The sequence below is a fragment of the Vipera berus genome (assembly GCF_964194415.1).
Source record: "Vipera berus genome assembly, chromosome: 4".
Classification (NCBI taxonomy): domain Eukaryota; kingdom Metazoa; phylum Chordata; class Lepidosauria; order Squamata; family Viperidae; genus Vipera; species Vipera berus.
The window spans coordinates 87,865,466-87,882,828 of record NC_138206.1 but is presented as its reverse complement, the minus strand read 5'-3'; the positions used below and the strand labels follow the sequence as shown (position 1 = coordinate 87,882,828).

General features: G+C 39.3%; 1 protein-coding gene across 1 annotated transcript in view; it reads left to right on the top strand.

Moving 5' to 3' along the window:
• Positions 1-17,363, top strand: part of LOC308668115 (interleukin-18 receptor 1-like) — a 36,669-nt gene that overhangs the window by 6,245 nt on the left and 13,061 nt on the right. The window contains 6 exon segments of the mRNA XM_081327773.1: positions 3,735-3,817; positions 4,752-4,839; positions 6,612-6,715; positions 6,720-6,841; positions 14,817-15,000; positions 16,141-16,294. Coding sequence (XP_081183899.1) covers positions 4,782-4,839; positions 6,612-6,715; positions 6,720-6,841; positions 14,817-15,000; positions 16,141-16,294 — 622 coding nt within the window. The 5' untranslated portion in view covers positions 3,735-3,817; positions 4,752-4,781.

Here is a 17,363-nt window from a genome sequence, read left to right as displayed (position 1 = left end):
GCAAATCCAGGAAGTCCCCAGTGAAGCAAAAAGAATCCGCCATGAGAGTGATAGAGGCTGTGGAATCCCCAACCTCTGCTCAACACGGGGAAGGAACTCCAGCCTACACTGCAGGTCTGGTGGATGCCTCAGACGACAGCTCGGAGGGTGAACACCTGGTAAGTGGACCCATCGCACCCATCCTCAAGACAGTGACTATATTAACTCCCTCCATGCCCGAAGCTGTCAAGGTGAAAACCTTAATAGACTCTGGCTGCACCCAATGCCTCATTAGCCCGATGCTAGTGGGAAATCTGGACATTCCATTGAGGCTAGAACAACCAATTTCATTTCGCCAGTTAGATGGGTCCATAGCAGGGGTGTGTGTGCCAGCTACCCTAGCCACTTTACCAGTCCACCTATCCTTGGGGAACCATGAAGAAGACATAACGTTTGTAGTGACCCCAGGCATGGAATGCCCAATGATCCTAGGGATGGAATGGTTAAAGAAATGGAACCCCTGGGTAAATTGGAGGACAGCAGAAATCAACTTCCCGAAGGGGGACCCTACAGACTTAAAACCCCAAGGGGATCAACCAAAATTAAGAATGGAAAAAGCATCCATGGGAGAAGAAAGGGGGCTACCTGAAATATCAGAGGAATACAGAGATCTCGCTGAAGTTTTCAGTGAGGAGAGGGCAGATGAGCTACCGACCCACGGACTGTGCTATAGAATTCAAGCCCAGGGCAAAACTTCCGAAGCCCAGATTATACTCCATGAACCCAAAGTGAAGGAGGAAATGGAAAGATTCATAAAGAAAAACCTACCGTATTTTCCGGCGTATAAGACGACTTTTTAACCTATGAAAATCACCTCAAAAGTTGGGGGGTCGTCTTATACGCCGGAAAATCAGCGGCTGGCGGCTGGCGGGAGCCGGCAGGGCAGTCCTGCGCACGCGCGCACTCCCCGGCTGCTCCTTAGCAGCCGGGGAGTGCGCGCGCGTGCAGGACTGCCCTGCCGGCTCCCGCCAGACGCTCTTCCCTCTTGAGGCAGCATCGCTCCCCGGCTCCTAAGGAGTCCTCGGGGATGCTGCCTCAAGAGGGAAGAGCGTCGGTTCCTGCCGGCTCCCGCCTGACGCGTCACTGCCTGCAGTTTCGAGCCTGAGCTCCACCGTCCAAATGAATCTCATGCAACGTCCCAACAGGCCCTCCGCTTTCATTTCCACTTCGGATAAACAAATTAAAGGGAGATTGTTCGTACGACTCTCGGTTCCAGGACAGCGATGGAAGTAGAGGCAGTGATCAATTTCCTGTGTCCGATGGACAAATCAGGACCCAGTGACGCCCAAAGAGGTGGCGCCTTCCTTCTCTTCCGTTGCCAGCTGCTCCAGGGATTCCACAGGTGGCTGCGTGTTCTGGTTAGGGAGGGCAGCTCCTCCTCGGCTTTGGAGACGAGGTGGATTGGGTGGGGGGGGAAAGGGGAAGGGACGCTTTCGTCTTATTTTCTATCTCTTGCTCACCTCCTAGCCATGATTCATGATATTTACAGCTGCCCGGGACATTATGTACTTGTAGGGTAAGCCTGGGGGAAGGGAATTATTGGGAGGAGCTGCGGGAAGGCATTAGGGAGACAGTGGAGGAAGAAAGTAGCGATGATCTCTTCCCACCCTCCCCTCCCCGGTGCTAAAAGGGAATTTGGGTGTACCCGGAAAATAACATTGTCGGCGGGATCTAGGCGGATCTTTGGAAGGAGTCTAGCTGTTGCTGGAGTCTTGTCTTCTAACCCGCTCCGTAGTGATCTTGCTGGAACGGAAGGTTTGCTTCTCCAGGAAAGCTAATTAGTATTAGAAAGTTAGCACAGGAAGCGGTAGCTTCTGTTCCTTTCACAGCCAAGAGCCGGAAAACGTTTCTTCCAAGATTTGGAATCGCAGTAGAAAAATAACTAAATTTGGAACTTTTCAGCATATGGTAAACGCCAAGAGAAATACAAACAGGTTGAATGGATTTTCGGTCTGGCCAGCAAGATCCAATGTTATGTATGCTAACTAAATCATAATCAAAGCATTAATATATATCCAATATGTGTGCACAAGACAGAGATCTTAGCAGGGCCGTTATTTTACTCTTGGGTTCTGCCGGCTCCCGCCCGACCTCTTCCCTCTTGAGGCAGCATCCCCGAGGACTCCTTAGGAGCCGGGGAGTGATGCTGCCTCAAGAGGGAAGAGCGTCGGGCAGGAGCCGGCAGGGCAGTCCTGCACACACGCTCACTCCCCAGTTACTAAGGAGCAGCCGGGGAGTGCGCGAGTGCACAGGACTGCCCTGCCAGCTCCCGTCAGACGCCAGCCTGCCCTGCTTCCTCCACAGTGAGAGGGGAGGGCGTGCCTTCCCGGGCTCCTCGCTGATTTTCCGGCGTATAAGACGAAAAATCTTTAAAATCACCTCAAAAGTTGGGGGGTCGTCTTATACGCCCAGTCGTCTTATACACCAGAAAATATGGTATTCTGTATTGATCTGTATTCTACATCAGCCAAGTCATTACATTTTTAAAAAGATGAGTCAAATACTTAAGCTTAAATCTTGAGATATTCCTCTCTGATTTGATGAGAAACCTTTAACAAAAGCTTCATGAATGCAATTTTCAAGCCTGTTAAGTTCTGCCATAAGGAATATATAATTCTTTACTTATATCACCAAAATAGCAATTAAAAATTATTTCATATTTGTTGACTAATTCATGCTGACCTCTGGTAGTTATCACGTTGTTTTTAAGATGCTTTCAGATTGTGATTGTTATGATCTACTCTGGAATCTTTCCAAATAGCAGTGACTGTACAGATAGTCCTCACTTAACAATACTATTTGAGACCATCATTCCCATCACTAAGCCACAGTCATAAAGGATGATGTCATGTGACACCACCACTTAGCAACAGCAGTTCATGCATTTCTGGTTGCCATCCTAAAGCAAATCCCACACTATCATTAAGCAAGATGTCACACTTTCACTATTTGCAACCTCCTGCCAGCTTCTCCTTTGATTTGGCTGGCACTGAGGGTCTCAAATGGCAATCATGTGATGTCAAAGATGTTGTGGCTAGTTAAGTACAAACAGTGATCATAAGTACCACTTATTCAGTATCATTGTATGTTCAAATGTTTGCCGAATGACTGTGTGTTTTGTAAAGACCACCTCTAACTCCTCAGATACTTTCCCCCCCACTTTGTGTGCTACCTCAGAAAACATAAGCTAATAATCTTAAATTACACCCCAGTGCATTTGGTTGAATAGTAGAATGGGTTTCCAAAGTTAAATTAATCTGCAGTGGGGTCAGTTACAGTAGTCCTTGCCTTACAACCATTCATATAGTGACTGTTTGAAGTAACAACGGTATTGGAAAAAGTGATTTGTAACTGTTTTTCACATGACCCGTCATGCTTATGTCATCAAAATTCAGATGCATCTATTTATGATGGTTGCAGGGTGTCCTGGAGTCACATGATCCCCATGTGCAACCTTCTGACTAGCAAAGTCAATGGGGAAGCCAGATTCACTTAACCACCATGCTACTGACTTCAGTGATTCACTTAACAACTGTGGCAAGAAAGTTTGTAAAATAGGCAAAAGTCACTTAACAATTGTCTTGCTTAGCAACAGAAATTTTGGGCTCAATTGTGTTAATAAGTCGTGGACTACATGTGCTTTTAGGAGTTTAGGGCTTCTATTCATTGGCTTTATTGTCTTGCTTTTTCTTTAGGCATCCAAGAGACAATTCTGTCAGGAGATTGGCTGAGGAAAAGTGAGTGCCCAAAGTCATCCAGAGAACAGCCGAGGCTAAAGGTGGGCTTGAGCCTGGTTTTCTTATATCCTAGTCCAGGAGTGAAACTACTACATAACATTGGCTTTTGTATATACTAAGTGGATACAAGCTTTTATGCAATACTACAAGACAGCGATCTCATAATTTTTTGTTTCTGTGATGATTACAGAGGCCTCAAGTGCTGTGTTGAAAAGATGCAATATTATTTCATGTCAGAAACATTGGTGATTGAATTGTGATAGATCATGAATGTTCTCTATCCAGTTGGACAGTATATATATAAAATGGCATAAATAAGATATATGAATGAAACAGAATGGAAGCTGGATTGTATTCAAATATATGGAATAAAGATAAATTCTCTGTTAACTGTGGCTGGTCTGGCTGATTCAAGAGTAAAATACGCAGAATTAGTTGGAAATAATGTCCAGAGACCTCATTGGCATTTCCATTGGAAGATAACATCTTTAGTCTAGAAAAGACATCAAGTATTTTTGATTGCCCAATAATTCTACAATAATAGCCAATTATGTGTAATATGAAAAATAAAATCTATTATAGGCAGGGAAATCCATAAGATACAGTTAAAATAAGTTAATATGGTAGCCTTGATGATGCAATCAAAGCTTTGCCTATTTTTAATGTGCCACACATAAAAATGGGTGAAGCTTTGATTGTATTATCATTCACCATCTTGACTTTTTTGAATGTTGACTTTTTAGCCTGTGGGTAACCACGTTTATAAGAATGAGCTTTACTAGAAGAATGGCTCACCACATCTGTTATGCAAATGTTCACTTTCTTTTCTTAAGTTGGATTCCTAGTTCAAATCTTATATTCAGACTTAATTTTCATGTGTGTCTTATTCAAAACTCCATAGCAAAGACTAGTGAATTATACTATTAGAATTACATTTAAAAAGAATTTAAAACTCTGTTGTTGTTTTTGCTCTAGAGGAGAAACTAAAGATAAACTAATTTTAAAATGTGTTCTGAAAATCTGGCAGTTCTACTAACACTGATTCTTAGCTTTATCAGCTCAGGTAAGTATAACTCTTTTTGCTTTCTCTCGTTTATCTTAAAACATGCCATTTTGGGTTGATTGTTTTAAGACTGTTTATGCTACTGAATGCTGGATATCATACACAGATGATACATAAACATCGAAACCACGGAACGTTGTTATGGGTAACATTTGAGAAAGGCATGTTTGATCGGGCAAGATAAGCTGGGAGTTGTGAAGTTGTATGTTTTCGTTTCATCATAATCTGTTGTGAACTTCATGTAAAAATGCACCATACAGCAGGATAATAAATAAAAGTGATTGGAGGTTAAGCATTTAAATATTTCCAAGGAATGGAAATGATCTAATACTAATGAAAAATGTCACTGCCATATCATCAAAGATTTGAGTCATTTAAGACAAACAACATTTCTTCCCTACTCGAATCACAATATCTTATAGCAGGGGTCCCCAACCCCTGGTCCATGGCCCAGTGCCGGGCCGCAGCATGCCAGCAACTGGTCCACACAGAAAAGCAAAGTCCTATACATGGGATACAAAACCACACAATCTCCGGTCCACAGAAAAAACTTTCTCCATGGAACCAGTCCCTGGTGCCCAAAAGGTTGTGGACCTCTGTCTTATAGCATTTTTCCATAAGTATGTATGCTAGAGAATGTAAATGTGTACCATTGTGACACTATACACTTTAAAATACAGAAATTCATCATTATCCTCTTTTCTTAATTATATTAAGGCAAGAATATAACATGAACCAAAGTTCGCTTGTTGTTGTGGCATCATTATCAATAAGATCTATTTCTCCTTCCTCCCGTACCAGTGGTCTGCAAGATTTTGTGACACAAATGCTTAAATGCATAAATCCTTTTAAGGTTTAGTATTCTGTTTCAGAATCATGAAATATTCATGAGGTACCTTGAAAGATGCCAATAAATAGTATGAATATAATAGGCCTTCTCAGTGCTTTTTTTGTAAAAGAAAAAGGTGCTGGAACTCACACATGTCATATAACCCGCCTTGCCTACCTTACAAGGTTCCATCCAAAAAAGGTGCCGGAACTCCGTTCTGAGCGTTCTATGAAAAAAAAAGCCCTGGGCCTTCTAGGGGATTTGGAAGATGGGCAGGATAAAGATTTTAAAAAGTCAAAATGGCAGCTGCAACATGTGTAAAATTAGGACAGGCCTTGGATCACTCAGTTGCTTCTTGGGTTTTTGGCACCAACTGTTCAAAAATATGTCCCCAGGCTTCCAGAGTTGACCCCAATAAAAACAAACAAACAGCTTTGTTAGCTGGTGATTCTGGAATTCTAAATGTTCTAAAGTTCTAAATGTTGAAGACCATGTTTATTAACCTTGGCAACTTGAAGAGGTGTGGACTTCAATTGCCAGAATTCCCTAGCACCTTGGGGAAGTTCTGGGAATTGAAGTCCACATCTCTTCAAGTTGGCCAAGACTGAGAAGGTTGAGAAATACTGTTGTATTTGTGAATGGAAAGCACAATCAGAAGGTATCTGATAGCAATTTCTCTGTGTAACACATGTTATTAAAATGTTAAGCTTTTGTTAGCATCACATCACAAGATGTGATGGAAATAGGACAGGAAGTCAAAATGAGAAATGTTGCCACTTTATACTTTTCTTTCTAGCATATATACAGTACAAACAACTTTTTTAACCAAAGAAAAGCTGCCATCAACGAGTTGTGCTATAAAGATGCACTATACTACCCCAAGTTATCATATTTCTAATAGCAAATATTCTTTCTATTTTCTATATGTTTTCATTTTCTGAAGGAAATCTTTGCAAAAGGCACTCACCTATTAATGTGCTAGAAGAAGAATATTTTTCTTTTTGCTGCCCTAAGAAACCACAGCACGAAGGACAAGTTATCTATTGGTATAAAGGAAAAAAAAGGAGAAGAAATGCTAATTCATGGAGACAGCAGAATTGATTTGAATGGGTCTAATTTGCAATTTTGGCCAATTTTACTGAATGATACTGGAATCTATCAATGCTGTCTCAAGTAGGTGCACTATATACATAGATATGACTATGTGTTTAAAAAGGAAGTTATATTCATATTTGTCTCTGTTCTCCAACCTTATGGTCCATTCTCAGTTTCCTGGATGTCACCTCCCTAAATTCATGGCCAGTTAACTGAAAAATGGGCACCAGTTAGCCAAGCAAGGGGAGAAGTCTCTAAAATGGCAGCTAGGTGTCCTCTGATGGTCACATGGCTGAATACCTGGGTAGCAGCAGAATTGTGGTAAAGAAGTCAGCTTGTGACTAAACTCTGGTTGATGAGAAAGGTAGAAATGAGATTTTTCACAAAGTCAGATGTCAACCAGGGCAACATGTTCATTTGAATAACTGATTTAATCTTTTCTACAACTGTTTAAGAATTTATTTTATTAATCTGAAAATTAAATGGTAAATCACTTATTACTGGAGGGAGTTTCGAGTGTTGACCCATATTAAAAGATTGTTAGTGGAATATATTTCTATTTTGCATGTGAGGGCAAATATTTATGTTCCAATTCCTCAAATAACAACAAAACAATTACAGTTTAAGGCTATTTAAGGTATAGGCTTCACATGCTACATAGATTCTCAAAAAAAAAGGTTGTCTTGTTGTTACCAAGTTTGAGTTTGATATTAATGTAGCATTATCAGAAGGATCAAACTCCAGTAAATAAAACAAATGGAAGGAGAACCCCATATGTTCCAAGACAGTTGAACATTAATGTTGTCCCACCTATGCAACAATTCCAATATAACTACTGGGGAAAAGTTTGCAACAGTAAAACTTGCCATCCATGAACCAGAAAAAAGAAAATCCACCCTATAAAATAAACTTAATATGGAAATCAAACATCCTTCTTTAGATAACAGTAGAAGCTTCCTGAATCAAAAAGGCATTTTATCCTAAGTAAACTTCTGAAATAATGTATTCATTTTTTAAAAAATAACATGTTAGCTATATGCACTATAAAAGATATAAATTCTTCATGGTAAAGCATTCCTTTATAAAGTATATATTTTGTTCCAGATGTTACATTTAAATAATATTCATTTACCCAGTTTAATAATTTGTAATAAACCATCTCTTTTGCTATGGTAAGAATTCTTCATGTTCCCAAGGTAAATTTAGTCATCATTTACTCCTCAACAGTGATGTAAAAGCAAGAAATCCATTCAGCATTTGTAGCATTTAAAGTTAAAGTATGACAAAGTGTTTACACATATTAAAATTTCATTATTACAAAATTATCCTGTTCATATATTACATGTAAGCGGCAAGTCCATGTCCCTTTGGAGTAATTTTTCAGAGTTAGTTTGCTATTACTGTAAAGGACTGTATTTCAAAACCCAACCCATCAAAGTCACTAAATGAGTGGACATATAACAGGACATTTAATAAGCACTGTAAATTATGAGAAAAGAGGACCAATCCTTGCGCTAGTGTATCTCCAAGTGTTTAGGTTTTAGGTCAAAAGCAATTCTTTGATTTGTGTCCACTTTCCAACTCAGTATCAATGATCTTCTTTTCAAGATCAGTGTAATATGATCTGCAAAAGACATTCCTGTTAGAATCTTAGCTGCTACATTGTGTCCCAACACTCAGCTTACAGTATTAATTTAATTTAATTTTTAGATTTGTTGTTGTTAGTTGCGAAGTCGTGTCTGACCCATTGCGACCCCATGGACAACGTTCCTCCAGGCCTTCCTGTCCTCTACCATCTTCTGGAGTCCATCTAGGCTCACGCCTACTGCTTCAGTGACTCCATCCAGCCACCTCATTCTCTGTCGTCCCCTTCTTCTCTTGCCCTCAACCTTTCCCAGCATTAAGCTCTTCTCCAGTGAGTTCTTCCTTCTCATTAGGTGGCCAAAGTATTTGAGTTTTAGCTTCAGGATCTGGCCTTCTAAAAAGCAGTCAGGGTTGATCTCCTCTAGGACTGACCGGTTTGATCGCCTTGCAGTCCAAGCAGGGACTCGCAGGAGTCTTCTCCAGCACCATAGTTCAAAGGCTTCAATTCTTTGGCGCTCGGCCTTTCTTATGGTCCAACTTTCACAGCCATACATTGCAACTGGGAAGACCATAGCCTTGACTATACGCACTTTTGTTGGCAGGGTGATGTCTCTGCTTTTTAGTATGCTGTCTAGGTTTGCCATGGCTTTCCTCCCGAGGAGCAAGCGTCTTTTAATTTCTTGGCTACAGTCCCCGTCTGCGGTGATCTTGGAACCCAGGAAAATAAAATATGTCACTATCTCCATTTCTTCCCCATCTATTTGCCAGGAATTGAGAGGGCCAGATGCCATGATCTTGGTTTTCTTAATGTTTAGTTTCAACCCAACGTTTGCACTCTCCTTCTTCACTCTCAACAAGAGGCTCTTTAGTTCCTCTTTACTTTCTGCCATTAGAGTGGTATCATCTGCATGTCTTAGGTTGTTGATATTTCTCCCAGCAATCTTAATTCCATCTTTTGATTCATCTAGCCCTGCCTTTCTCATGATGTGCTCTGCATATAAGTTAAATAGGCAGAGTGACAGTATACAGGCTTGCCGGACTCCTTTCCCAATTTTGAACGTCAGTGGTTTCATGTCCAGTTCTCACTGTTGCTTCTTGACCCACATGTAGGTTTCTCAAGAGACAAATAAAATGGTCTGGTACTCCCATCTCTTTAAGAACTTGCCACAGTTTGTTGTGATCCACACAATCAAAAGCTTTAGCATAGTCAATGAAGCAGAAGTAGATGTTTTTCTGGAACTCCCTAGCTTTCTCCATGATGCAGCCTATGTTGGCAATTTGATCTCTACTTCCTCTGCCTCTTCGAAATCCTGCCTGTACTTCTGGTAGTTCTCGATCCATATACTGCTGGAGTTTATCTTGTAGGATTTTAAGCATAACTTTACTAGCATGTGAAATGAGTGCAATGGTGCGTTAGTTTGAACATTCTTTGGCACTGCCTTTCTTTGGAATTGGAATGTAAACTGATCTTTTCCAAGCCTGTGGCCACTGTTGAGTTTTCCAAATTTGCTGGCAAATTGAGTGTAACACAAACTGCATCGTCTTTTAAGATTTTGAATAGCACAGCTGGAATACTGTCACCTCCACTAGCTTTGTTGTTGCTCAGCTTTTCTAAGGCCCACTTCACTTCACATTCTAGGATGTCTGGCTCGAGGTCAGTGACCACCTCATCGTGGTTATTTGGGACGTTAAGCTCGTTCTTGTATAGTTCTGTGTAATTTTGCCACCTCTTCTTAATCTCTTCTGCCTCTGTTAGGTCCCTGCCATTTTGGTCCTTTTTCATGCCCATTTCTGCATGAAACATTCCCTTCATCTCTCCAATTTTCCTAAAGAGATCTGCACTCCTGCCTATTCTATTGTTTTCTTCTATTTCTTTGCACTGTTCATTTAAGAAGGCATTCTTATCTCTTCTAGCTGTTCTCTGGAATTCTGCATTCAATTGGGTGTATCTTTCTTTCACTTGCCTTTCACTTCCCTCCTGTCCTCAGCTATTTGCAAAGCTTCCTCAGACAGCCATTTTGCTTTCTTGCATTTTTTTTCTTTGGGATGGTTTTAGTTGCTACTTCTTGTACAATGTTACGAACTTCTGTCCATAGTTCTTCAGGCACTCTGTCTATCAAATCTAATTCCTTAAATCTATTTGTCACCTCTACTGTATATTCGTCAGGGATATGATTTAGTTCATACCTGATTGGCCTAGTGCTTTTCCCTACTTTCTTCAGCTTAAGCCTAAATTTTGCAATGAGAAGCTCATGGTCTGAGCCATAGTCAGCTCCTGGTCTTGTTTTTACTGACTGTATAGAGCTTCTCCATCTTTGACTGCAGAGCACATAGTCAATCTGATTTCTGTGTTGACCATCTGGTGATGTCCATGTGTAGAGTTGTCTCTTGGGTTGTTGGAAAAGAGTGTTTGCTATGACCATCGTATTCTCTTGAGAAAATTCTATCAGTCTGTGTCCTGCTTCATTTTGTACTCCAAACTTGCCTGTTATTCCATTATCTTTTGGTTTCCTACTTTAGCATTCCAATCCCCCATGATGATAAGGACATCATTTTTTGGTGTTAGTTCTATAAGGTGCTGTAGGGCTTCATAGAATTGGTCAATTTCATCCTCTTCAACACCAGTAGTTGGGGCGTAGACTTGGACTACTGTGATATTGAATGGTTTGCCTTGGATTCAAACTGAGATCATTCTGTCATTTGGGGGATTGTATCCCAGTATTGCTTTTCCTACTCTTTTATTGACTATGAAGGCTACTCCATTTCTTCTGAGGGATTCTTGCCTGCAGTAGTATACTTGATGGTCATCTGAATTAAATTCACCAATTCCTGTCCATTTTAGTTTGCTGATTCCTAAGATGTCAATGTTCAATCTTGTCATCTCTTGTTTGACCACGTCCAGCTTTCTTTGATTCATGGATCTTACATTCCAGGTTCCTATGGAGAAAAAATCTTTACAGCATCGGACTTTCCTTTCACCACCAGACACATCCACAGCTGAGCGTCCTTTCGGCTTTGGCCCACTCACTTCATTCTTTCTGGCACTACTAGTACTAGCCCTCTGCTCTTCCCCAGTAACATATTAGACACCTTCTGTCCTGAGGGGCTCATCTTCCAGCATCATATCTTTTTTTCCTTTTGGTACTGTCCATGGGGTTTTCATGGCAAAGATACTGGAGTGGGGTGCCATTTCCTTCTCCAGTGGATCACGTTTTGTCAGAACTCTCTGCTATGACCTGTCCGTCTTGGGTGGCCCTGCACGGCATAGCTCGTAGCTTCATTGAATTACGCAAGCCGCTTCGCCACGACAAGGCAGTAATCCATGAAGGGGAATTTTTAGGTTGCCCTATTCTTAAATGACTCTTGGGCAATTTACAACTAAAAAAACCAGTGTATGGAAAGTAAAATTGAAAAGCAAAACAAATAAGACCAGAAAATCAAAACAAAAGAAAACAGTGGTTCTAAAATCAACTGTCACCAAGGCCTGGGAGAATAATAATATCTCTAGCAGTTTTCTAAGTGACATAAGTTTGGGAACCACAAAAATCTATGGGAGGAAGCTAATTCCAGAAGTCAGGAATTGCAGCAGAGTAGTTGCTTCTCCTGTGTCCTGCCAGATGAAATTCTTTAACTGAAAGGATTTGGAATATGCCCACCTTGCTGGATCAAAACAGATGGCAGGGATGACTGGAGACAATCAATACCTCAGATAGCCAGCCCTATGCCATAAATGACTTTAAATGTGATAGCCAGGACTTTGAATTATATCTGGATGTCCTGATCTGTGGATGTATATTGGAGCAGGAGCTGAAAGTCCAAGAGGTCCCTTAGATAGTGTCCAAATCTGAATTGGGGAAGTGATAATGAGTGGTCAAATATTTGCATTTTCAAAAGAGTCCCACTTGGAGTGTTTAATGATAGTCTACAGGGGAAGTCATTGAATATTAAATCCCTAAAGTCTTATCTTCCTTCTCCAAGATATAGACAACTTATTTCCAGAGAAACCTGGGGGTAAGTATTTTGGGAGTCTACTAGTGCTTCCTAACCTTCCAAGAGAAACATTAATTACACAAGCCCCTTCATCTAAGCTTTTCACATGACTTTATCCAGGATTGACTTGGTTGACAGGAGTTTTTATGTGAAATTTCAGTTTATTCATTCTTTCTCAGTCACTTGCCTATACCCAAACAATAGTATAGAGCTTCCAAAATCTTTTAGAATTTGCTGAAAAAGAAAGATAGCCAAGGTTTTCTAGATATCATGATCTTCTTGGTGCAACTAGTCTTTAAAACTTTAAAACATTAACAAGCTTTGAATATGATATCAGTAAATTCTGTGGCAGAGCACAGATATATAATAACCCTGTTGGTTCAGAAATTGTGGTTTGTTTGTTCCATTTTCTTAGCTCCAAAGGCGATGGCACAATTTTCAGCCTCAATGTGTGTGTATAACAGGAAAGGTATTGCAAATTAAATTTTTCTCAGCATGTCCACAACAGGAAGAATGTTACAAAAAATATGAGTAAGTCTGTCACTTAAATGGTACTTAAGCACTTCACTGCTATGATCTACATAAATATTTCAGCAATTGCATTTTAGAAAATGATGAATTCAACCTTTCCTTGTTTTAAAGTGGAATTTCCAAATATTCTTACGTGTATTAATTGTTTTATAATGGAGACATTATTTTCTCTAGTCATCCAATTTCTTAAGTTGCTTCTATTTTCCTGATAAACCAAACCCAAACTTTTGACAATCAAGAAAAAGTAAGTCCTCTAAACATTCTCTCCCCACCCCCATTTTAAGGTATCTGGCATTATATATCTTTCTAAAGCCTCTAATCAAAACTAAATACATAGTTTCTTTCCAGTTTTGAAACAGAGTATGCCCCCAAATAGAAAAAAAATACTTTCCTTTCTTTCTTTTAATGATAACAGAGAAAATAATAGTCTTTTATATTTATAAAATGTAGCACCGTTCATTGTACTTTTATTAGTATCATTTATAAAGGTTCCCCCGCACATGCATGCTAGTCGTTTCCGACTCTAGGGGCCGGTGCTCATCTCCGTTTCATAGCCGAAGAGCCAGCGTTTGTCCGAGGACGTCTCCATGGTCATGTGGCCGGCATGACTAGACGCCAAAGGCGCACGGAACGCTGTTACCTTCCCACCGGAGTGGTCCCTATTTTTCTACTTGCATTTTTACGTGCTTTCGAACTGCTAGGTGGGCAGAAGCTGGGACGAGTAACAGGAGCTCACTCTGTTACGCGGCACTCGGGATTCGACCCGCCAAACTGCCGACCTTCTGATCGACAAGCTCAGCGTCCTAACCCACTGAGCCACCGCGTCCCTTTTAGTATCATTTATATAGACCTCTAAAAAGAATGAAACAACAACGTGTGCATACCAATAATAAATGGAGGAAAAAACAGATAAAATAAATCTATAACTGCTTTGTATAGTAGTCTAACCTATGATACTCTTATTCCTCCCATTTCAAACACTATGTGGTTTACATCCACCAAAAATGTCATTCTTCTGTTTTAATCATGTATTCAAGAATATTATGCTGTGATACTAAACATATTTAATTAGAAGTAAATACTGTTTTCTTTAGAAAAAGATAAAGGTGCTCATTTAACAGTGGCAATTTGGAACAAAAACACAGTCATAAAGCATGATGTCATGTTGACTGTGCTGACTTAAAATGGCAATTCTAGAACTTCTGGTTGCCATTGTTAAATAAATCCTGCAGAATTGTTAAGTGCAATGTCACATTGTTGCCATTTGCAATCTCCTGCTGGCTTCCCCACTGACTTTGCTTGTTGGAGTCCACAGTAAAGGTGATCATGTGTCTGTGGGATATAGTGACCTCATAATTCTGAGCTGGTCACCAAGTTCCTGAACTGTGATCATATGTAGGGATGTGTGATGGCTACAAATATAATGACCAGTCATAACTCCCACTCATTCAGCATCATCAAAACTTTGAATGGTCACTGAACAATGGTCATTAAACAAGAATTATCCATAACCCAATTTTAAAATGAATAAGTATACATCTTTATGTATATATTTGTCTAGCTAAACTGTGATTATAAATTATTACAAGAGAAGGACGTAAAAAAGAAGTTATACTTGTATTAACATGGATGCTAATTTGGTCTGACTTTTCAGACTTCTGAGTGACACTGAATTGATCCTGGTGGTAACTGCCAATCATGGTAGTAGCTGTGATTGGCAGTCTAGTTCAGCCTTTGAAATAGCTGGGTTTATCCAAGTTTTAAGCACTTAAAAGTGTGGCCACATAACAAAAATAAGGACATATTCTTTAACTTTTGAGATCTATACCCTTAATTTCTTCACATAGATTTTGTAAGTTTATTTTTATGATATGAAGAAGTTGGATATATATCTCCTCCTTGAAACAACTATTCTGCTTTAAATGTCACATTTCTTGTTCCCATGCAGAAATGGAACCTGGAAGATAACCTGCAAAGAATGGTCATTAAATGTCATCAAGAGAAATAAAAGCAATTGTTTCACTGAAGAGCATTTGCTTACTGGAAGAGATGGAATAATTGAGACAGGCTATTCTTTCACATGCAGTGATACAAATGATAGTACAAATGTTATTAACATAACGTGGTATAAGGTACTTTTAAAACTATTTCTTGTTTATAGATTGAGTCAGGAAGAGGAAGATAATATACCACAGTGGAAATTGTCATCCACTGCATTCATCCACTGTAACAATAAAAATACAAATGATCATCTGAGTTGCAGAGAACATTGTCTTCCTCTTTGTTTAGTGATCCTGGTGGCTTCAATGAAAACCCAGTATGAGTACAGCATAATGGTGTTCAACAGAGTCCATCACCTATAGAGATAGATATGTAGAATCTTCCAGACACTAAATGTTGCATTTTTTGGATAGCGGTTTATGAACCTTTCATTCTGGTGAAGCTTCCCAGATGTAAACATTTCCACTGTGCTTGTAGAATTGCTGTACAAAGCGAGGACTTTTGTCAACCACTATTCATTCAAGGAGTTACACACTTATTCAAAAATCTCTCCATGTAGCTAAAGTTCATATCCTTGTTTCCATGCATGGTGGAAATAAATACGTCAAGGATCCTAGTCTGAAGCTAATTAGAGTTTAAAACTTCACTGCCAGTGTCTTCTACATCTGGATAGCAACTTCTAATCAACTTATCTGTTGTTGAAAAATAATTTCTTTTTAATAAATCCTTCTTTACATGTCTTGAACAGAAATTTGTATAAGGGGAGTATTTTATTAATATTTTACAGATGGTTTAATTTGTTAACTTTATGAATACTGGTTTATAATATAAACTTCTGTTGGTAATACATTCTAGTAATAACTACATATTTCATTGAAAAAGAGTGAATATTGACATAAGCAGGTTGTTTCTGCATTGCACTCTTTCTTTCCAAAGGTTCTTGCTTTTTCCTGGAGTGGATTTAACACAAATAATTTATTTTAAGCAACTAAGTCTGAGGATTTAATTTAAACATCTAAATATATGCATATTTGTCTCCTTGGGGTTTATTCCCAGATCAAGAGCTGTAGACAGAATAATTTTTTGAATATAACGAATATAACAAATGAAAGCTGATGCAATCATGTTTATCCAAGTGATCAGAAAAAAAGCAGTTGATACATTTTTTTCCAATAGGATTGGCAGCTTTATCTTACAATATGTCCCCTTTTAAAAATCTGTGTATTTTATGCTTATAATAAGCTGTTTTGTAAACATCTTCATTGAAATAGGACTGCATAGAGAATATTAATAAGAGAGGTGAAGAAGAATGGCACATTGATCAATTAACAGAAAAGGATGGTGGAAAATATACAGGTGTAAAAACAATTCTTCATGCAGGAAAGAAATATAACAGCACAAGTACCACCAATTTAAATGTTAAAGGTGAGGCTGTGTAAAATTGTTAAATGGCTTGGTACCACAATCAGTGGTGTTCTTGCTCTAATGTAGCATGTTTGAATTTTAGTATATTATGAAGTAATGGAGAACTCAGGAAAACACAACATAGAGAAAGACTTTCAATCCTCTTATGTTTATGGATTACAGTTGTTTAAGCTGTCCATGTTTATACATGTATTGACTAGTAATGAAAGCTGTGCTGGAGAAAACAGAAGCCCGATAGATGACTGTGCACACACATAGGGTCTTCTAACAAGTCCTCTGTACAACCCTTCATTTTTATCTCATGCCAGCAGCTCTATCAGAAATTATCTCTACTTCAAGTCCTTCATGCTTGTTGGCTGTATAACTGGATGAAGTAAGTCTTATTGCTTGATACAGATAGTCCTTGACTTATGACCATAATGGAGTCTGCTCATTACGGTCAAGTGAATGTCACAAAATGGGTCACCATGTGATTGGTCCCAATGTTACAACCTTCTTTGCAGTTTCATTAAGCATATGTGGTAGTTGTAAAATGAACACCGTGGTTAAGTGAACCCAATGTTTAGGGCATTTCTACTGAAAAATGGAAGTAAATATTGGTTTTTGGAAAAAAAGAACCATCATAAATCATGGTCATGTGACCATGGGACACTGCAAATTGTCCTAAATTATTGTTTCCAAATGGCTGAAATGTAGTCATGTGACATAGGTGGCCATTGTCAGAACATTAGAACTGGGTCAAAGTTTTTTGGGGGGTCTGTCATAAGCTTGAATGGTTGCTAAGCAAACATTCATAAGTTGAGGACTCCCTGATAGCAGCTTGCTTGATCCTATGTATGCATGCCACTAACATGGTTCTTACATTATATGCAATGTACCATACTTCTATTTTGCATATGGTATTAGAAGACCATCATACTGAAAATCATTCTACTGTACTGGATACTCCTCTCCTTAGAAAGGAAAATTCAGCTATATAATTCTGAGAATACTTCCTAATGACAGAAGAACATTTTCACAGAAGGCTGTTGCCTTTGGCAGAATCAATATGAAATCATTACATCATCGC